The following is a 21,712-nucleotide window of genomic DNA, read 5'->3' on the forward strand; positions in this document are numbered from 1 at the left end:
ATGTCTGAGGTTCTTGTGAATGTGCATGATTGAGTCAGGAACAGTAGAGGGTCAAGCTTAGATGTTTAGGCTGCCCTAGTGCTCCTTGACTGGGGGCAGGAGCTGCTGGTTGTGATGGATTACAGGAACAAAGGCTTTGTGCCGCAGCAGCCCAGCAGTTCAAAGAGCACCTGAGCAGCACGGTCACCCGAACTCCTCTTGTTTTGCCTCTCGGCCAGGGCGTGGGGTGACTGATCCAGAGCCTTCCCGCTCTCCGCTCGCCTGGCAGCGAGCGCCAGTTCAGAATGTGCACTTCCCGCACCGAGTGCGGAGGAACGCGCTCCGGGACCGGGGAAGCGCCCGAGGCACGCCGCACCACAGCATGGGGAGGGCTCAGTCTGCCTTGCAGTCCTGCTTTAAACTCAGTTTTCCCGCTTCCATGCCTAAGCAGCAGTGTTTATGGGTTTGGCTGGGGCTCTTGCTTGCTTGCTTGCTTGGGCTTTTTCATAATTGTACCAGGCCGCGCCGTGGCGGCGCGGCGGTGTTTGAGCCTCGGCGCGGCCCGTAGCGGGAAGCGCCGCGCTCGGCCTCGACATGGCGGCGGCCGGCGCGGGGGGCGGGAAGGTTCCGGGCCGCCGGGTGAGGTGAGAGCGGGCCGGGCCGGGCCGCGGGGCGGCTGCCGAGGGAGCCCGGTGGCGGCACTGACCTTCCCCGGGCGGGCCGGCCCCGCAGCCGGGGCTCCAGGCGGGAGCGCGCCCTTCCCCCGGAGCCGCCATCCCCCTGCGGGAGCGGTGCTCGCACCGGGAAACTAACCTGCCCTTCACCGCGGGGTTGGCCTGATGTGGTTGTGTGTTAGCTAAATGGGACTTTTTGTTTAAAAAAAAAAAAAAATTCTTGCAGAATTGCTTTAAAAAGAAGAAAAGTGCTAAACTGGAAGAGTAAAGGCGACGGAAAGTGGATTCACTGTTTTAGATAGATCCCACTTGGGCTTAACTGCTGAACCAGTTTTGGGGTTTGATTGTTTATTCAGCTTTCTTAAACGAGTTAAAACTACACTGAGAGTAGTGTTTCTTTACATATAAGGGTGCTTTTAGATAGTTTGGTCTCTAAATGTTAATGAGGCTCCAGGTTTTCCTTGAAATTATATTTGCAAAAGTTGGCAGACACTTAAAAGTGGGTGTCCACATTCTGTTTGGAATCTAAATGTGATTTGCTGAGATCTGTAAGTCGTGTCCAACCTGAAACCTTAAAGCCATTAGTTTAAAACAAGCACAGCAGCTCTGCCCCCTCCCCAGGACTTTGAACAGTCCTTGTATAAACAAAGTATTGGCAGAAATTACTTGCAAATAGCTGTGTTTTAGAGAACAAATCACTTATTGATATTTCTCTTTAAAATTGAATTGCTGTTGTGTTTTTGTTTGGCAGTAGCTGTGTGATGGAATACATTAATCATGAAAATGCACCTTTTCCTCTTCACAAAAAGTTGACCATGCATTTTGGTTGAAAAATGCTAATATTTAATAGTGTGGTTTAGGAGTGCACATTTTGCCAATCATCTAGAAGGTGGGGTCAGGAAGAAGAGATTGCATTCACAGATTGAGCTGTCATTGTGCAAATCCTTTTTTACTACTTGTGCACAAGTAGATTTAGTGTCTTTGCAGTAGGAACAGACCTGTTGCACCATTTGTTCCCCCACCCCAGCACCTGGCAGGGGAGGAGCAGAGGAGTTCCTCTTCATGTTTCTCCTGCTGTGCTGGCAGCAAAACTCCACACGAGCTGACCCAGCGGGAGTTGTGGTCTGTCACAGTGGCTCCTTGTTTGTCTAGAAGGGAGGTTGCTACTGTTAACGACCCCACAGAAAACAATCTGCATTGTTTTGGGTATATAGCATAGTTTGAAAATATGTGTTATCAAATAAGTGATTTAAACAACAGGATTTCTTAGGCCTTGTCTTCCTCTGCAGCAATTACTGAAGCTGGTTTTACACTGCGTGTCAGTCTTCAAATCTGCCAAAACTTAAGGGCAAGTCAGTCAATTCACTTCAGCATTTGTTGTTCACTGGTTTAAAAAAATGAAAATTTAAAAAGCAAGAGCCTAAATTTTGCATTTGAGTCAAGGTGTCTCTTAACACTTCTCCCAGCAATATAAATAAAAGCAGGAAGCTACAACCCAGCACTGAGTGTTCTTGGCAGCCTGGTTTATCTGTCATACCAGTAACTCTTCAGAAGTCTCTGTAAGATGAGCAATTAGTTAATTACTTAAAAAATTATAGAGGCTATAAGTCTTTTTATGTGTTGGAAACTCTGCCCATAACATTACAAAATGCCCCTTAAAATACTGTTTGCAACTATATTAAAAAGAAAATCTCATCAGTTAAATGGATCTAAGTAGGAGGTGCTTCTCCTACTAAATATAATATTTATCGTGATTATCTTGTTTGTTTTCTTGTTTTTGGAGGGGGGGGGGGAACTGGCTTGAAGGAATGCAAATGAAGGTTTTAATTTTACATTAGGAGAAGTGTTCTAAATATAATATTTATCGTGATTATCTTGTTTGTTTTCTTGTTTGTGGAGGAGGGAGGGGGGAAACTGGCTTGAAGGAATGCAAATGAAGGTTTTAATTTTACATTAGGAGAAATCTCTGAAAATCATGCCAAATCAGTTGTTATATCTGTGTGGCCACTCTCCTTTTGTGAAATGGAGATAATATTATCTTTTTTACTCTGGGTTAGGCTCATTAACTGAGTGGGAAGTTCATTTTGTAAATCATATCCTTATTTGACTGCTAAAAGGAAGTCTTGCAAAGAATGCTGAAAAGATTTGATAGAAAGTGAGAAGTTACCAAATGTAATGGTGAAATAAAATAGTGTTTTAAAATAATCATGAAATGTTCTAGAAGCAAGTGGCCATCATACAAGGGCTTTGGATATCCATAGATATCTAATATAAGATACCTAATAGATGAGTTTTGTGGAAAACTGCCCAGGCCAGGATTTGTTCTCCTCTCATTCAAGTTATGAAATAAGGTTTATGCAGAACCCATTTTATATTGGTTTTCATACTTAATTGGTCTTTCTAATGTGTTTGGTTTTTTTTGCTTTAGATACTAAACTTCTTTGTGAGATGGGATGGGTCATATTTATGTTCTGTATTGCCGCTTCCCCGGCTGGCTGGTGACAAGAGAGGGAGGGCGGCTGTTTCCCCCTGGAGCTCCGGTGAATCCCAGCTGTCAATTGTTTCAGCACAATATAAAACACGGGCAGCACACACAGGTCCCAGGGAAACTTTATTTGATGGTAAACTTCCCCTTTTCCTCTCCTGGGACCCCGATCAAGGGGCAAACAAAGACTTATATGTGGGGGAAGGTCAGGGGTAGGCACAACTTTCAACAAATCAGGGGAGTTGGGAGTAAAAATCCTAGGCGGAGATAACAGCCATGAACCAATAGCATTCTAAGGGAGGAAAAGCTGTTTCAATAAACTGCTAAAGTTTGGAGAAACAGAAACTAGAAACTAGCTGACTAAATAACTGGGAAAAGGCGGAGACAAAAGGAAAACAGTCCCAAGGAAAACCACCAAATCACAAATCAAACCATAAACCTACTAATAAAACAAAAAACACGATACAACACTATATGTTTATAAGGAATGATTTGCTACTAAAACTTTTCTTAATTCTCTTCCAGGACTTCAAGGGTTCTGGGCCACTGTTACTGAAATGATATTACAGAAGGCAGCAATTGCATTGTGTTCACTGGATGAAACCTGAATATTTTCTGTCAATCAAGTGGGTGAAAGCCCTGCCCACAGTTTACATGTGCAGGTCACTGCGGTACTGTGTTAGTCACTGTCTCTATGCAGCAATGACAAGGCTAGAAGAAGCAAACAGAGAAGTGAACATGCACTCATCAGTCAGATACCTTGGCTATCTTGCCCGAATCAACCTGCTGGTTGCCATTTGCATGGGCCTTTATGTCAGGTGGGAAAAAACTGCAGATGCACTGATTTTGGTAATATTTATTCTGGGGCTCTTTGTTCTTGGAATTGCCAGCATACTGTACTACTATTTTTCAATGGAAACAGCAAGTTTGAGTCTCTCCAATCTTTGGTTTGGTTTTTTGCTTGGCCTTCTCTGTTTTCTCAATAATTCTGCGTTCAAAATGGATGTGAAAGAAGAAGCTACAAAATATTTACTTCTGTCTGCCATTGTTTTAAGGATATTATGTGCTTTAGTTGAGAGGATTTGTGGTTGTGTCCATCATCGACCAACTCTGCTGACAACAGTTGAGTTTTTGGAGCTAGTTGGATTTGCAATTGCCAGCACAACTATGCTGGTAGAAAAATCTGTAAGTATTATTCTGTTGGTCTTGGCTTTGGCCATGTTGATTATTGACTTACGAATGAAGTCTTTTTTGGCAATTCCAAATTTGGCAATTTTTGGAGCCATTGCATCCCTAGTCTTTTTTCCATCACTGCAAATCCCCACAAACCCTTTTGCCTTGGCGTGTTTCTTCAGCTGCCTCATTTCAGATCCCCTTCTGGACGTTTACTTCAGTGGACTTTCGGTTACTGAGCGATGGAAGCCCTACCTGTACCGGGGTAAAATTTGCAGGCGGCTTTCTGTCATCTCAGTTGGAGTCATTGAACTAATCTTTTTCATTCTTGCAGCCTTTAAACTACGTGATTTGGGGCTCTGGTATTTTGTGATACCTGGTTTTTCTGTTTTTGGAATTTTTTGGATGATCTGTCATGTGATTTTTTTTATAACTCTTTGGGGATTTCACACAAAACTCAATGACTGCCACAGGGTGTACTACACTCACCGAGCAGAAAACAACAGCCTGGACAGAGTCATGGCATCTAAAGGAATGCGTCACTTCTGCTTGATCTCAGAACAGCTGGTATTTTTCAGCCTTGTTGCGACTGCAGTTTTGGGAGCAGTCTCTTGGCAGGTAAATAATAATCTCTTTATCTTGATCTCCTCTTGACAATAATCTGAGAATTGCCGGATCCCTAAAATTTGGTGGTGTGCTGTGGGTTGGCAATTCAAAGTTGGGATGCGTGGTTTCACTGTCATGGGCTTTGCACTTAACACTTTGAGCTGCCTGGTGACCTGTTAAAGCAAGTGCAACTTACCAGCTTCCTTGTGTTGGCATCATGGGAAAAGGTAAGTGCTTCCAGGGCAAAAGAGGTGAGCAAAGTATTTTGCGTTTACCTGTGTGGTAAATTGTTTTGTTTTAAATTCATTGTGCCATAAAATTTGTTTTCAGAATAAATCACTGTGTTAAACCCTAGTAATGCTCACTAAATCTAGAGCTTTTGTTGTGGACTGTTTTAATTAGATTAAAATATATTAAATAATGTAATTTTCAGTAATTTAGCTTTGCATTTAATCAATTACATGGAATCAGAGGTCAGCTGATAAACTGATAAGTCATTGGTATAACATGAGCTTTAAGTGTCTCACTTTCAAATCTGATTATGCACCCCAGGATATGATATCTGAAAGACCAGTCATTAAAATCACACAGTGTTCTTTGACTTTTCTTTCCATTTGTGGGTTAAGGATGTTGTTTTTTCTTTAGCAGCAAGCATACATTTCTTTCAAAATGTTTGTTCAGCACCCAAGTTAAGACACATGGTGTGTTGTCATAGTTGCAGCAGGGCATTCAGAGTTTCTTTTCTGTTTCAAGTTGATATAAACCACAATAACAATTAATTTCGTGTCCATTCACCTCTTATATAAATTACAAACATATATTAATGTATATAAAATATTCTTTTACAGTAGATTGGGTTTACAGACATGTCTTTGTACTGTTTCCAGAACAATTTCCTGCCCACTCCTGTGGAATTTCTAATCCTGCAGATTTTCTCAGATTAAATAACCTTGTGGATGAATGGTATTAAAGAAATTAGTGGAAGATTAAATGAAAGTTTCTTTGTGACTATGTGGGGTTTTGTTTTTTGTATGAAGAGCATGGGAAGCTAACAGACAAGCCTGCAAGGAACACTGGGTAGTTTTGCTTTTTTTTTTGGAAGATTATCAGCACTCACAGCTGTGGTGTTTGGACTTGCAGAAAGGGCAGAAGGAAACAGAGCCAAAAAAGTAGAGATAATAAACAATAAGCAATCAGTTCAATGCAAAAGTTGAGGGGAATCAAGTTGGCAAGTAGCAGGTTGGAGCCAGGTAGGTAGGAATAGTTCTTCATTTGGTGCTGAGCTCTGGGGCTGTGTAGCATGGCATGCTGTGTGTGGTGCCCCATGATGGAAGAGGCTCAGGAGGAAGCTTACAAAATTCTCTAGGGTCTCTGTGTACTATCTGGAAGCCACATCTGGCTCAGGGAGTTCTTCAGCCACTAGTGGTTATAGTACTCAGGAAACATGTTTTTGTCTGTCCTAACATCTTTACTGGACATGCATTTGGCCTCTTTGGAGACCAGACATTCTTCTGGATGGGCCTTTGGAGCAGATTAATACAGCCATTCATACCTTCTTATATTAAGGATTTTTTTTACACTTTACATTTACATTTTTAACATATTTTTCCTTAGAGTTTCTTAGGAATGCCAAGTATTCCTTGGTCTCCAGTTCCTGAAAATGTGTTTGCCCTTCTAAAGATTACTTAAAACATTTTTTGCATATGTAAGATGTAAGAATTTTCAGTCTTTGCAACATTAGTTTAGGATTTCTGTGGTTATTTCAGTATGTGTGAATTGTATTTGAAATGTGTTGAAAGTGACTTGGAAGATGAAGCATTTTTTGTTTATACCTTTCCTCACTACTGAAAGCTTGTTTAATGATAGTATATTTGATAAGAGAGGTGGCTTGAAATCACTTTGTGGTCTGCCATTTGACCTCCTATGAATAGAATTTATTCATTTATTCATTAGCTAAAAATCTGAGCCTTGGAAAGGTGCTTCCTTACAGTCAGCTATAAATAATTAGCAATAGCTTATAAAAAATCTCATTTATAGCCAGAAATGGAGTGGTGGGAAGGGGGGGGTGGGGGGTTCCCTTTCATGGAAAATGTTTTGCAGGCACATTATGTATGCCCTCTTAACATTTCTAATACCTCTAATATCTGTGCTTCATATGAATCTCATGTGTATGAAAAGTCAAGACCTAAAGCACCAGCTGTCTGTTAATTGGTGTCTAGAAGTATCCTCTTTTATTAAAATTGCCAGAAAAATATCAAATCTCCTTTTGTGGAAGGGTTTTTAAAGTGAGGTGAATTAACTTGCTGTAGCAGAGACAGTGGTTTTCTTACTGACACGGAGCTGTTGAGGCTAAAATTCCTGTCAGTCAAGGACCTTTCTTTAAGGGGAACATAGCCCTTGTAATAAGACAAGGCTTTAAAGTCTCTGTTCATGGTACTTGGGTACAGTGCATGTACATGGTTTTGCTTGGGCAGAGCTGTAAAAGTAATGTATTAAAGTTAGGTGCATTAAAAAATGGAGTAACAGCTCTTCTTTCAGTGGAGCATTTCAGCTGGGACATGGTCTGCTTCTGAGTAATCTTTGTTATAGCTGCAGAGGAAAGATGTTGTCCTGTTGGTAAAAATGTAGACATTTTCTTTGCAGAAACTGCAGGAAATGGTCAGGACCTGCCTTTACATTTGTGTGAGTAATTTCAGTCAAATCCATAGACTCTTTAGCACCAGCTTATTTCAGCAATTAATCATGTGCCTGGTTGTAATTAGGCCCTTGGATTGCACAAGATCCAGAAGAAGTCATGCAAATGACTCAGATATTACTTCTTTAAGAATCCAATAAAATGATGAAAAATTTGCAGATGAAGAGCTTGTAATTTTCAGACAAAGATCTAGAAAGGTTTGGGGCACTCTTTATCTCAAAAACTTAAAATCAAATTTTGTTAAGTACTCTATGCCAAGGTAACTACAGGTTTTCTGAATTAGTAGCCAAAGAGAATTATTATCCCTGGAAGTCTTGTATTTAGTACTACCAAGAGAAAAATTAGCTATGTTAGAGCTGGTAAAGTAATGGAATTAAGTACATTATTCAGTACATTATTCTTGGTTTTAGCAAATTTTATGGGTTAGTGAAATAATAGTATGCCTTACATGCTTGAGTAATCATACTTAAATGGACAGTAGCATTTAACTTTAACTATTTATAGGAAACAAAATAAGTTTACTGTATGTATGAGTACTCTCCTGTTTGAGGGAGAGCTAATGATTTTGTAGTTCTTATTCTGGTGTGGTTGCCTCTATGCAACATCTGTATTTACTTAGACATACTTACATTAACATCACAGGTTAAATAACTTGAATGCAAATCATATCCAGTCTTTCTCCTTCTCTTTACCCCTGCTTTTCTTCCTGGCTTGTATTTTTAATCCAGTCCTCCTCAGGCTTTGCTTGTTTGGAGCTATTTTTTGTTGTTTCTTTTTTCCCCACAGAGTCTCTGCTCCATCCTCTGGCCTTTTTCCATATTTTCTCAAATATTCATGCCACTCCTGCTTTTTTTCATCTGTCTCTCTGGTCATGTTTAGTTCCCCCCTTTCTTTGTGTCAGTGACAGTTTTTCCTCTTCTTGCTGATTTGCTTTCAATACCTGTGCTTTGCTGTTATTACAAAGACTTTTCTGTTGGTTTTTTTTTTCTAATACCTTTATTCCCTCATTTCCTACTGTTCCATCATCTCTTAAGCTGCATCCTAAGTCCCCATTGCTCACTACTCACCATTTCTTCTCAAACTCACCCTCTATCATGTGTACTTTTGCTGCCTGTCTTGCTCTCTTCGGTGTGTGCTCAGCCCTCCCTGGCTCTCCCTCTCCAGTCCCATCCCGAGGGCTACCTCAGGTTGCCTGCTGAAATCCACGGTGGCAGCACCTTGCTGCTGTCACCCCCACTTTGAGAACTCCTCAGTCCTGAAGGGGATCTCTGGTGACAAGAGAAAGTGTTCATTGTTAGTCTAAAGAGTCTATTATGTGTTTAGCTTGCTGTCAAAATTTCATTAGTTTCAGGATTCACATTTTTGTATTTAAAAACATCAGAGTTTTTAGCATGCTTTTAATCTGATAACTGCTTGTGGTTTTGCTGGAACAAATGCACATAGATAAAAGCACAGGCTTTCCCATGGCTAGAACAGGAGTCAGGGATGGGAAACACAGCACAGTAAATCTATCTGCCAGTGATTGTGACAACTTTTTTCTGCAAACTCTTTTTTACTAGATTTTCCCACTGCTGTTGGAATAGTCAGAGGTAAAGGATTTTTTATTGATCTCCATAGACTGTCTATTCAGTAACTTGTTACTGTTTCCTCTGGTAGCTGATGTACTTTGTAGCTTTACAAATGTTGTCATTAAGCTTTTTTCTACCTGTAATATACGTATCTTGTCCTCATTTGAAGTAAGCTATTTATCCAATGTTTGTAGATTAGTTAGCATGTTACCATTTTTCTCCTGAGCCTTCTCTGTCATAGATGGCATTCTTCTATTTTACTTCTTTTGTTTGGGGGGGGTTTGTGTATCTTTGTGTGTCTGTGTATAAAAACAGGTAAATACTCAGCTTGGATAAAGGAAAACAGAACAGTATTTGCTTGGAAATGCACAAAGGCATCTTTGTAAGCTTTCTCAGTTATTGGTCTGTTAGATATAATCCCAGGCACCCTGCTGTGTGAGCAGTGGGTTGGACCAGGCAATTTCCTGAGGCTCCTTCCAACCCCAACCATTCGGTGATCCTGTGACCATCTCAGTTGACATATGTTTAGTGTTTCATTTATGTTTTAAACAGAAGAGCTCTTCTATAGGTCTTTGTGATTGGCTTCCAATTTAAACTAACATTTTATGCATTTGGAGGTTTTTTCTTCAGTCACACATCCATAATTAAATACAGTTCCACAGTTATTCTGCTTCAAACAGTGGTTATTCTTTGGGATAGAAGTTGTTATATCCATGAGTATAAAATGACATCTTGGCTGTAAAATACCTCTAAATTCTTCTGGTGTTCTTACTGTTACACTTAACAAGAAACAGTTCTCAAATAAACAGAAAGTGGAAAGATACTACTAGTAGTGAAATTCACTAGTAGTAAAAGAAAAAAAGGTAAGAGTGCTTTTATTGTATGTTAGTTCAGTCATCAGAGGCTAGAAGTGGATTTTTTTCTTTCACCTTTTCTGTGTAATTTGAATTGAGACTTAATTGTTAATTCCTTTAGAACAAGACAGACAAAGGCAAAAAAAACCTGAAAAACCTCCCCAAAGATTAAGAGATAAAATTATTTCTCATGGTTTTTTTCAGTAGGATTGCCTAGATGGTCCCTGTCTTCAGTTTGCTTTTTGAGCAGTCTGTCTGGAATCAATGGGCACTTGAAGTTCAGGGATGTACTGCAGGTTCACGTTGCTAGTGCAATCAAAAACAATGAAAATGGGTATGAAAGAACAAAATCCCTTTCTGCTCTGCCTGTGCATCCATGGCCATCTGCTCCATTAAGGACCAGTCATCAAATCTTTGGGATTTAATAAAGCACTGACAGTTTCCATCTGGAATTTTAGCTGTTTATCTTAAGGGAGGAACCTGTCTTCAGTTTTACTGCAATAACTAAATCAGATAGTTTTTGCTCTTTGAAGATCTAATTGTTTAGGTATTTTAAAATGCTACTGGTCATTTTTTTGCAGTGCTGGATTAAGATATTTTATTATCCTACTATAGATTTGTTCTAATAATCATTAGGCATGTTTACATTTTTGACATATTTCTTCTAAATCAAAACTGTTGAAAAAGTGCTGACAGCAAGTACCAGCGTCTTTACATTATATGGATGTCTACAAATATAAAATATCCAACATTTTCCTATTCCATAGCATAATACAGCCACTAAAAGACCACACAGCTGGAACCTCAGATGGAGCCGAGTTGATTCATAACACTACAGAGCTTATTTCCCATTCCTGTTGTAATATTTGGCACAAATTCCAAACAGGATACAGGGCAAGATGGATCATCGAAATGATCCTTTGTGTTTCTGTATGAGACCCTTATTTCACAAGTACTTGGGAATTTTCTTTGCCAGTATCTTCAGATAAGTAGGAGCATTTTCAATAATTAAATGTAAATATTTTTTAGGAGTTAGAGTGTGTTTGTGATAATTTCCATTTGCGTTGCAGCAGAATGCTGTGGGTTTAATTAGTTGCATGTGTTTAGGGGATTGGGGAAGTACAGGGAGTATTTAGAACAAGATGGCATTGTTGTAATAAGACTACAATAAAATTCATATAAAGCAATATTGTAATGGTTTATTAATTATTTAATAGTTATTTGATTATATAGTTAATAATAATATAATAGTTTGATAATTATTTAGTTTATTATGGTTGTTCTGGTTTTTACAGGCAAATGTATTTTTTATTTTGCAATATGTTCACTGTGATCAAAACACTAATACAATATAGGAATAGTTTGCTCTAGCAAAGAAAATTTATTTCTAGCAAGAAAATATATTTATATGTGGTGTAAAAGCTGAACTTGTCACAAAAATACTCCTTTTTTTTGTAACTTAAAACACATTACCCTTCTGGAGTCTGCAGTTGGAAAACTAAGTCTCTAAGTCTTGAAATTGATTTAGCTAGAAAACTCCACCAGATACATAATATCTGTGCTCTACCTCACTGATTAAGTCGCCTGACCCTGCAGATGCTTACAGATCTTCTTATTTTATGCACACAGTTGTTTTGTGGCATTTGATTTTCTTGCCTCCTTTGATAAACTAAGATATGATCAGTTTTTACAGCTAAATATTGTGCTGGCAGCGTTTTCAAATGCATTCCTTTCAAAAGAGTGATCCTTTCTTACCAACCACCTTCTCCCCAAGCTTTTCACTTGTCTTTACAGTAATTCACCATGTAATATGTGAAAAAATAAATATACATTGCCAGTAATATTTGTATGTTTCAGGGCCCAGTTATGTGGGATCAAACAAAGGGATTTTCATACAATGCCTAAATCTCTTCACTTTGTTTTTAGCCAACCAATGGGATCTTCATGAGTGCATTTCTGATTGTTCTACCTTTGGAGTCCATGGCTCATGGGCTTTTCCATGAACTGGGAAACTGCTTGGGAGGAACGTGTGTTGGGTATGCTGTTGTGATTCCCACCAACTTTTGCAGGTATGGTTACTGTCCATTTCAGCTTCACTGTCTGTAAAAACACTGTGTGTTGTTTGCTTATGGAGGCAATGCAGTACTGTTGCTTGCTTTTTCAACAATTAAATACAAATTCAAATAATAGGCAGATTTTTTTATTTCTCCTCTTTCTCCCCCTAGAATGAGTAACTGCACTTTTCTGTCTAGGTAATTTGCTTTTAGAAAGCTGATGAATCCAGACCAGCTGTGCATAGGCATATTTCACAGCCCATCTCTCACACAAGGGAGGATTGGGGCATTTGATTGAGACCAGGTATCTTACATGAGGAGATTTAATAAACCAAACAGATCAGTTCAAAATAATTTTGAATTCAATTAAATGAGGTAGTGTCTACATTTAAATTTCATTAAAATTAGATTTGCAAATGGACTACATGTCAGGTATTGGTGTTGAGAATTTGAAGCAGGTTTTTTTTCCAACATAAATGTTACCATGTGAGAAATGAATGATTGTAAAGGGATTGTACTATTTGCCCATTTGTGTGTTTTTCTTAGAAGCTTTAAACTTGCAGATGTTGCTTTTGCCATAAAATTAAAATCAGTGTGTGCACATTTTTTTGTAAATGATAAACAAGACCTATATAAATTATCTCTTCAAATCACAAGAGAAATAGAGTAGTAAGTTGAAATGAGAGGCTTCAAAATACAACTGCCTAATATATGAAAACTTCACAGCTTCAGTATGTGTAATGGATTTAGTGGATAAGAAAGAACTTAATATCAAACAAACCAAAGATAGTATGCTTATCTTAGATAACTGTATCTTAAATATTGTAAAAAACAAATTTTCTGAGCTTCTGATCTACCGTAGTCTTTCACTGTTCACCCTTAAAAAGCCTGGTCCATTATTATAGATTTGAAAAACAGATTTTCAAAATTTACATGACAATAAAAATAAATTTATTTTGTTTCCATGGTAACAATTTAATTCTTTCATTGTATTATATTATTCTGGCACAGGCAGTTCCCTCTAATTTTGAGTAAATGCGACACTCTTAAGCAACTGTTTAGGACCTGACAGAACTAAACTTCCTTATTAACAGAGCTTGACTGTTTCAGTGATGGACCCAGTATTCACTTGCTGAGACAAGCAGTAATGATAAGGTATTCAATGTAGCTATACCAGTGGAATATTAATTTTCATAAAAGCCCTAGGCAGGTAAGAAGGTACAAAATTTAGTTAGTTAGACCAATAAGGAGACTAGGTCGCTTTACACAGTGACTTACAAACAGAATACATGAAGAATACACACATACATACATATATAGGGGAAAAAAGCATAATGTCATGTTTTGTATTAGTAGAGTAAGACTTACCTCCATATTTTCACTCACAAAACTTCTCTGTGTCTGTAACTGAGCATAAATGAGGGCAATTTGGCCCAGCTGTCAGTCATGTTCCTTATCATTACCCTTATTACATCAGCTGAAGAGTGATGAATGCTTTTCTCTTTCTGAAAATACATTCTGCAGAGCACTCCCCTAACTGGGTGTCTTGCAAGCCCAAATTTCCTATTATTATGATTAATGAATAGCTGTGTAGTCCTAAAATAAAAAGTGTATTTTTATTTGATATTTTAGATACTGTATATGTTTGATTTTATTTATTATCTAATTATTTCTATTTTATATAAAGTATAGATAACAATACAAATAAAATTCATTTTGGAACCCAGGGACTCTTTTTTATTTTTCTTATATATGTGTATTCATATCTATATAGACATAAATACACATACATGGTTTGTTTCAGGTCTAGTTTGTAACTTTCTTAAAACTTTGATTTTCTAAGCTGTGAATACTGTTATCTGAAACACATTTCTTATGCTGAAAGAACAGCATCTGAACAGCACAAACAAGGAAGTATTACTATATTTGTGTGAGTTCTATATTTCAGAATATCTGAGTGAAGTGTGTGTGTGGATTTCTCTTTCATCCATTATTGGAAAGTAGTTTGCCTTATGGTTTGTGCAAATTAGTACTCATTTTCTCTGTACTTTTTCCCAGCTGTTCATGAAAAAGTGCCTGTCTGAAGGCAGTGCTCCTCAGTGGGACTTTATTAAATGGTTGGAGCCTCCCTTCTTCCTGTCACAGCTTCCTTCTCTCCCTCTGTCTCTCAGTTGCAGGAATAGTGCAGGGCTGAGTAAGGACTATGCCTGGAATTGAAGTGTGACAGAAGGGAGATAGTGGTCCCTCACTCAAATGCAGTAATTTGACTTGTTTATAAACTGTAAATTTAAAGTAAATTAGAGTTTGGAACAGTGCTACCTCATAGCACACAAAATATGCACAGGGAAAAAAATCACCAGCTACTAGAAGTCCACTAAGCATGAAATAATTGTCAGCCATAACCATTAGCTGTTCTCCTTCTCTTTAGCCCTGATGGCCAGCCAACTCTTCTTCCACCTGACCATGTCCAGGAGTTAAATCTGAGGTCTACTGGCATGCTTAATGCCATCCAAAGATTTTTTGCTTATCACATGATTGAGACATATGGTTGTGACTACTCTACAAGCGGGCTGACCTTTGATACCCTTCACTCCAAGATCAAGTCTTTCCTTGAGCTTCGGACTGCAGATGGACCCAGACATGATACCTACATTCTGTATTACAGTGGTCACTCACATGGCACTGGTGAATGGGCACTGGCAGGTAAGTGATCTGGGGATTTTTCTTTGTTAGTTGTTTTGGTTATTGATAACCTTTCCAAGTCAATTCATTAATTCTGTAGAAAATCATGCTGTATTGCAAAACTTTGAAGTTTTGAATGTACTTACTACCAGATTGTTCAGAATGGCAAAGAACCATCAGTCTTTGGAGAACAGTTTTATACAACTTCCTGGCAGGGAGGGAGGAAAGGAAAAGGTAGTAGTATTACAGAGCATGACTGCTGACTACCTCTGCTAGTGGAGAGAATGGAGAAATGCAGAATCCCCTTTGGTATGCAGGTAAGTTATTGTTAAGAGGTAGCTCTTTCCTTCTCTTGGGTTGCATGGCAGTCAGGTGTGTTACTTTATGAACTTTTATGTCATTTTAGCATTTACCAACTTTGATAAAAATCCTTTTACAGCCGACTAATCTTACACTTATTCTCAAAATTGTCTAGTATTATTGACTCAAAATGTATTCTTTCAAGTTCAAACACAGTTTCATATTCCCCTGATTTTCCTCGCACATGATTTTTGTATTCAACAAGTTAACTTCAAAGATTGCCTTTTTCCCCCGCGTGGAACTAAAAGTGGAAATTACACACTCCTGCTCTAAAGACAAATTTTTCCCTGGATTTTGAGGAATATTTGTTCACTGAGGAATATTTGTCACTTGTTCACACTAATGAACAAGCATAATCTTTTCTCATTCCTTGGAAATGACAGACTGAATTACAGAGTGTTCTGTGACACTGTGTCAGTTAGACTGTCACAAAGGACTGCATGTATGTCTTTAGGATGTGCTTTGCTTTTTTTTGTAAAAGAATCAGTAAAAGAAACAGGAGGCAGATACATTATCCATACTACAAAAACAGGTCTTCAAACATGTAACAAACCTTGTATCATAAAAAAAGGTATGATTTGCTGACACTGTGGACTTGGGGAGCGATTGTGGGCATAGTGTAGCCTCAAGATTGTAAACCTCTATTTAAAGTGCCAGTTTAATGCCTTGTCATATGCTTGGCATAGACTTCACTATTTCCCCCTTTCTTGGCCCGTTTGTTTGGGAAACTTAATGAAATTGTCAAATCATTGCAAGGTTTAACCTTGCTCTGCTGCTGTAGGGAGCTGAGGTTACTGTGTACAGAACAGGAATCTCATAGTAAATACATTGAAAATTTGTAATTTTTTTCTTCCTGGGGTAGAATTAATTCTCTTGGATAGCACTTTGTCTGTGAGCTCCTGGTTCTTTGTCAGCAGTGTTTCTCCAGGTGCATGTGCCCTTCAGTAGGGCATGCCCTTCGTTGTGTGCTCATGCTGAGGTGGGTGTTCAGGCACGGGTCAGTTTCCATCTGGAGGCTCTGTACCTGTTTTGGTGCAGTTCCATCCCTGAACCTTTAGAGCTGCTGAAGAGCAATGTGTGTTTTTTCTCAAGGGCTTTATCTGTATCAGTGATTTTTAAAAGCCACAGCTTTTACTATGAGCTTAGTGCAAGTGGTGAGCTACAGTGTATGTAGTGTGGCCATTTAACTTCTCTGAGAAGGGGGTGGTTTGTCCATAAGGGCAGCTGCCACCCTGTGCAATTGCTGAGTGTGTCCACACCTTGTGTGGAGCAGACTATCAGCAAAATTCCACCTCCCACCTGTCCTCCAGCCAGCAGCATAGACAAAGTCAGCTTTCATGCATGCATAGGGCCAAATGTTGCTGTAAAAATTGGAGAGCTTCCACCCCGGTCCTGGCTTACTACATCTAGCCACCCTGGAGTGTGACTGGGGAGTGCAGGTCTCGCTGTAGCTTGTAGGTAGCTGTAACCTAAATTAATATCTAGCCTTTAGGAGAAAGGCCAAGGTAACTGTTAAAACTTGAGTGCTGAAAGATACAGTGTGTAAATACGGTGGTGTTCAACTTGCTCACAAAGCTCCTTTTCAGTTCGCTGTCCAAACACTTCTTCAGCTTCGACATGGATACGTGTACAGTCACATAAAGGAGAATAGGCAGTTGTCATAGGTCTTGCATGCTTTTTTTGTGGTTCATTTTAGTTAAATGATGGAATGTAATATCATCTTCCTTCCAGGTATCACTGCTCCCACATGTACCTTGAAAGTATAAACTGAAAATATAAAGGCTGTACTTGTGCCCCATGTATTGGACACTGGTGTTTTGTGACAGATGGAACCTTGGCCATCAGTTCCAGCAATGTGTACTATCCTCTGACCTGTAAAGAGGATGAAAAGAGATGACAACAATGAAAAAAAAAAATCTGATTAAAGAAGTAGTTTCACATTGCTGGCTTATGCCATGGTACAGCACAGTAGTAGCAGTGTAGTCTTTGCTTTGTAATGACATATTGCAAATGAGGCTTACTGAATTAATTAATTCAGTAATGATGTTTCTCTGTTGTTGGAAGCTGAGATTCAGCACAGTGGTGTATAAAATAAACTGTTAACTAGTCATGCATGAAGTATGAGCAGTCAAATGACCTGCTTTCATTTGTCTGAATGAAGGCAAAGGCATGAGCTGGGCTAGTAAATCTTTCTCTCTGTTCCTGAAACTGCTGGCGTATCTGTTGTCCTGCTAAACCTGCCAGAGAGCCAGAGGTGGCCAGACACCTGCATTTCTTACACAGCTTAGAGCCCAAACCTTGTGTTGGGTGATAAGCCCAAGTGTCTGAGGTCCATAGTGTTGGAAGCTAAGCCTGTGTTTGATTGTATCTGTGAAGGATGAGATGGTTTTCTTTGAGTGATTCTATTCAATGCTGTTTTGAAATCACCTGCACTCCTACATAGCTACACTTTATTAAAGTTTATTTATAAGCCTTTAAAATGTGAACAAATAAAGAAATTCTTAAAGATAATTGACATGAAAGAGGTACCTAGAAAAGGAAAACTACTTCTGTATAAGTCTGTGCTGTAAATAACTACTGCAATTTGAGGATCATGTGCCAAGACAAGTCATTACTTCAGGTTTGTATCCTAGAGATTTTCTCTGATGCAGAATTTGCCGGATTTTCATATTCCTGGAGAAATGTGCAGCTCTGTAATTTTGCTTTTCTTTAACTACAATAGTATGCACAATGCTTTAACTCTGAGATATTAATTTGAAGCACTTTTCTGTCACCGCTTACAGGTAGAACTGTAACATGCTGAAACATGCAGCTAACAACTTTTTTAACACTGCTTAATTATATTCACTAGTGAAAAATCATTCTGGAATTAAAATTCACTTATTTTAAATACCTTTCTTCTTCTTCATTTTTTTAAGTTGATGTTTTGAAACTTGAGTGGTTTTGTTGTAAACCTGTATCGTGGCTTCAGCTAGCCAGAACTGAGGCATACCAGTTCTTTACTTTAGTATCACTGGGGAGAAAATGGAGAGTTGTTTGCAAGATGTTGTCCTTAGGTACCTGAGTAAGTAGTCTGCCTTTTAAAGCTACATAGATCCTGCAGCATCCAGTACACTTAAGCAGAAAGACTTCCCACTATGGATAATATTTCAGGTTTAATTACAATCTCCTCTTTCAAAGTGCTGTTGGAACTGGAGCTGAGACAGAGCATGAAAAGTTGGACACTAGTTGCAAGGGTCTTCTGACCTGACAGGAAAAAAATATTGTGGAAAAGTTCCAATGAGATTTTTGTTTCATTGAGTTGTAAATCAATACCAGTTTTCTTGAAGCTCTGCAAACATCTGTCTCTATAGAGATAGTCTCTTCATTCCTGGTCATGTGAATTTTTGTGCTTGCTTTGATTTCCACCATTTGAAAATGTATTTTCTTCTAAATTCATGTCTTAGAGGGGCCTTTTTGTAATATTCATAAAAACATATTTTAAAAGTTTCCTATTCCTGTTCCTAAAATTATTAAGATTTAATACAAAATAAACTTTATTTCAGATTTTTCCCTGTTTATCTGTATTTTCCAGATTTCATCAATTGACTATAATTTCTTTCACTCTGTAAAGGAATTCCTTTTTTGTTATTGTTGATGGGTTTTCTTTCTAATCAAGGGTAAGTTAATGGCTTTGTCTGCCACAGCAAGTCAGTTATTAGCTCTATGGAGATATGCAACACTTACAGACAGAAAGGATTAATTGACAGCATCTGAAGCATCTGTCCAAATTGTTAAAGGAAGGGATTCTTAGAACCAGTGAAAACAGTTAAAGTTCTGCAGAAGTTTCTGTTTCTTCATCCTGATATTAAATCTTTTTTTCCTTGTGGCAGGGGGTGATGCTTTACGACTTGACACGCTGTTGGAGTGGTGGAGAGAAAAGAACGGCACTTTTTGTTCTCGACTGATCATTGTTTTAGACTGTGAGAACTCTCAGCCTTGGGTTAAAGAAGTAAAAAAAGTAAATGACCAGTATGTTGCTGTGCAAGGAGCAGAAATGGCCAGAGTTGTAGACATCGAGGAAGCAGACCCTCCACAGCTTGGTGACTTCACCAGGCAGTGGGTTGAGTACAACTGTAACCCTGACAGCAGCATCAGCTGGTCGGAGAAGGGCCGCACGGTGAAGGCCATGTATGGTGTCTCAAAGCACTGGAGCGACTACACTTTGCACTTGCCAACGGGAAGTGATGTTGCCAAACACTGGATGATGTACTTCCCACGCATCACCTACCCATTAGTACATCTGGCAAACTGGTTTTGTGGTCTCAATCTCTTCTGGGTCTGTAAAGCGTGCTTTAGGTGCTTAAAAAGATTGAAAATGAGATGGTTTCTTCCCACAGTGCTGGATACAGGACAGGGCTTCAAACTCGTCAAATCCTAATCAGCAACCAAAGAGAAAGTGAAGTGAGAGCTTTGTGAACTTTCTCACTGCACCATACTTAAAACTTTTTCTATTACTATTTTTCTCTGAAAAAGTCTGCTCTACTCACTTTATTCAGCTTTTTGAGCAGCTACAGTATATGCAACAGTTAGAAATTGCAGTTTTAAACAGAAGAGGATAGAGCTATGATATTTTGAATTTTGTTATATGTACATACGTAAGATACTTATTTAATATGACCATACATTTTGGAGCAGATCCCATGTTCATATGTCTTACTTAAGGCAGCCTTTGTTTAGAGACACCAGTTTGATGGACAGGAGCTTCTGTGAATGTTACACAATGCTGATCTGATTTATGTTCACTGTACAGGTAAATACAGGAAAGGAACCAAGCTAATACTCCAGTCAATTTACATGTGCTTGAAATTATGTGGTGGGATCGCTGAGCCAAAAAAACCCCAGAATATATAGCTACTATATGTAAGTAGCTACCAAAAAGCTTTAGTTCTATTTGCTTTTACATCTTGTGCCCTGCCTCAGTTCTCTGCTGCCATCAGTGGAAATTTGCCATGGAAAACAAAGAAATCAGACAACCCTCTAATGCTCTGATACTTCTCAGACAGTGTGTTTTGAAGTGAGTTTTAAAAATATTCAGTGTTACTTTCAACATTAAATATCTTGCTGGTGATCTTTGAGCATACGTTCCCAGAAGTTAATTTATATATGGAATAAAAACTTCAGTGAACATTTTTTCCTCACGTGTTAGGTGATTCTGAGTTTTCCAGGCTCTTACTAGTTTGTATTTTGAAAACCTACTCTGAAAAAAACAAAGCAAAACAAAACCCAAGGAATTTAACAAAGAAAATAATCCTCAGATAAAAAATGGGAATGCAAGTGTACTTCCTTCCATGTTTCTCTGAAGTCCTTGGTGTGCCTAGGATCTTGATTCTGTGAAGTTCTGAGTACAGAGTTGGACCAGAGAGTTCATTATCTATTAAAACCATAAGCAAAGTTTGTTTGAATGGATTATTCCCTTAGGAGAAGAGGAAATCCTCAGTATTCCTTAAGTCTTTTCTCCCATCCAGAAGGTCCTGATTTTAATCCTTCCAGAGCTGGATGGGACTCTAGAAATCCTTTCCTTCAGTCATAAAAGGTGCATAGCTTTTTTATGTTTTTGTCATTTTCTCAAGTACAGAAAATTAGGGTTTAAACATGTAAGTGGCTAAGACAGTGCAATTTGTGGTGGTTTATTTGCATATGCGTGTGCAATTCAGTAGACGTACAGTTTACTTTTTTCTGTTTCCATCAGTATTTTAATAAAAGTGTTAGAGAGTAGCTGATATTTGTTTAAAATATAACTTATTAATATTTTTTAAATTTAAATACAGGCAAATAGTATGTAGCTCTTTAAGTCTTTGCCATCACGGCTTTTTTCTAATGCCATTTGAGCTTTTTAGCCAGCCAAGTTAGAGAATCTGCTAACACTGATACCCATCAGTAGCTCCCAAAATAAATCATGAGAGCTACAACAGCCAAAGCAATTAGTACCCACCAACTTCAGAATGGTGATTTTCTCAGACCTACAAGAGGCAGCCACTAAGTTTCTTCATTGGGATTTATTACACAATGTTGTTTAACAGGGCACTGCTTCCCACACTGCTTTCCCTGTCTCCATCCCCTTCAATAATGTGGGAAGGGGGTAAAGAAATAAGAGATAAATTATATCCTACGAAGACTAATTGCCTTTGGGTCTTCTCTGAGTAAATGCTGTGATTGCAGCTCTGTCAGGGAATCAAGGGGTGGCAGTTGTTGCTAAGGACAGAGGGTTCTCACACCACCTTACTTCAGGTATCCAACTTAAGCTCCTGATGTGGGAGCCAGAGGTAGGAGTCATCTCATTTAAATTCATGTGTTCAACAACCAGATACCTGAATCCATGCTAGTGACCTGAAGTGCTCCACTGCTCATTAGCAAGGAGAAGTAAATATTTCCAGAGGAAGACTGGTTTGGTCTCTGTTCTAGGATGACTTTTCCTGTGATTGAGGGCATTACTTTTTTTGTTGTTGTTGTTGTTGTTGTTTTGCTTTCCTGTGCCAAAGGTTGAGCAGACAAATCCCTTATGTAACCTTAGAGCACCTCTTAGCTATCCTCTGGAGCCTG

General features: G+C 38.7%; 1 protein-coding gene across 4 annotated transcripts; it reads left to right on the forward strand.

Moving 5' to 3' along the window:
- Window positions 1–20: 20 nt before the first annotated feature.
- On the forward strand, window positions 21–21,287 carry TMEM168 (transmembrane protein 168). 4 transcript variants are annotated; one of them, XM_039726783.1, is made up of 6 exons: window positions 21–623; window positions 3,082–3,274; window positions 3,664–4,929; window positions 11,961–12,103; window positions 14,517–14,791; window positions 19,003–21,287. In XM_039726783.1, exons 3-6 carry the CDS (start codon window positions 3,736–3,738, stop codon window positions 19,548–19,550), a joined length of 2,160 nt encoding a protein of 719 aa, XP_039582717.1. In that variant the 5' UTR covers window positions 21–623; window positions 3,082–3,274; window positions 3,664–3,735; the 3' UTR covers window positions 19,551–21,287. The 4 variants fall into 4 exon arrangements, with proteins under 4 accessions (XP_039582717.1, XP_039582719.1, XP_039582721.1 ...); XM_039726785.1 differs by having other exon boundaries at window positions 3,082–3,250; XM_039726787.1 differs by having other exon boundaries at window positions 3,082–3,193.
- Window positions 21,288–21,712: the final 425 nt, after the last annotated feature.

Source organism: Passer montanus, unplaced genomic scaffold (genome assembly GCF_014805655.1).
Source record: "Passer montanus isolate IOZ18808 unplaced genomic scaffold, ASM1480565v1 scaffold6, whole genome shotgun sequence".
Lineage (NCBI taxonomy): Eukaryota > Metazoa > Chordata > Aves > Passeriformes > Passeridae > Passer > Passer montanus.

Excerpts from the sequence above, each read along its gene's own strand:
- TMEM168 (XM_039726783.1), top strand. The coding sequence starts at position 3,736 with ATGAAACCTGAATATTTTCTGTCAATCAAGTGGGTGAAAGCCCTGCCC. Across the intron at positions 12,104-14,516 it reads ATTCCCACCAACTTTTGCAG|CCCTGATGGCCAGCCAACTC; the intron begins GTATGGTTACTG and ends CCTTCTCTTTAG. Across the intron at positions 14,792-19,002 it reads TGGTGAATGGGCACTGGCAG|GGGGTGATGCTTTACGACTT; the intron begins GTAAGTGATCTG and ends TCCTTGTGGCAG.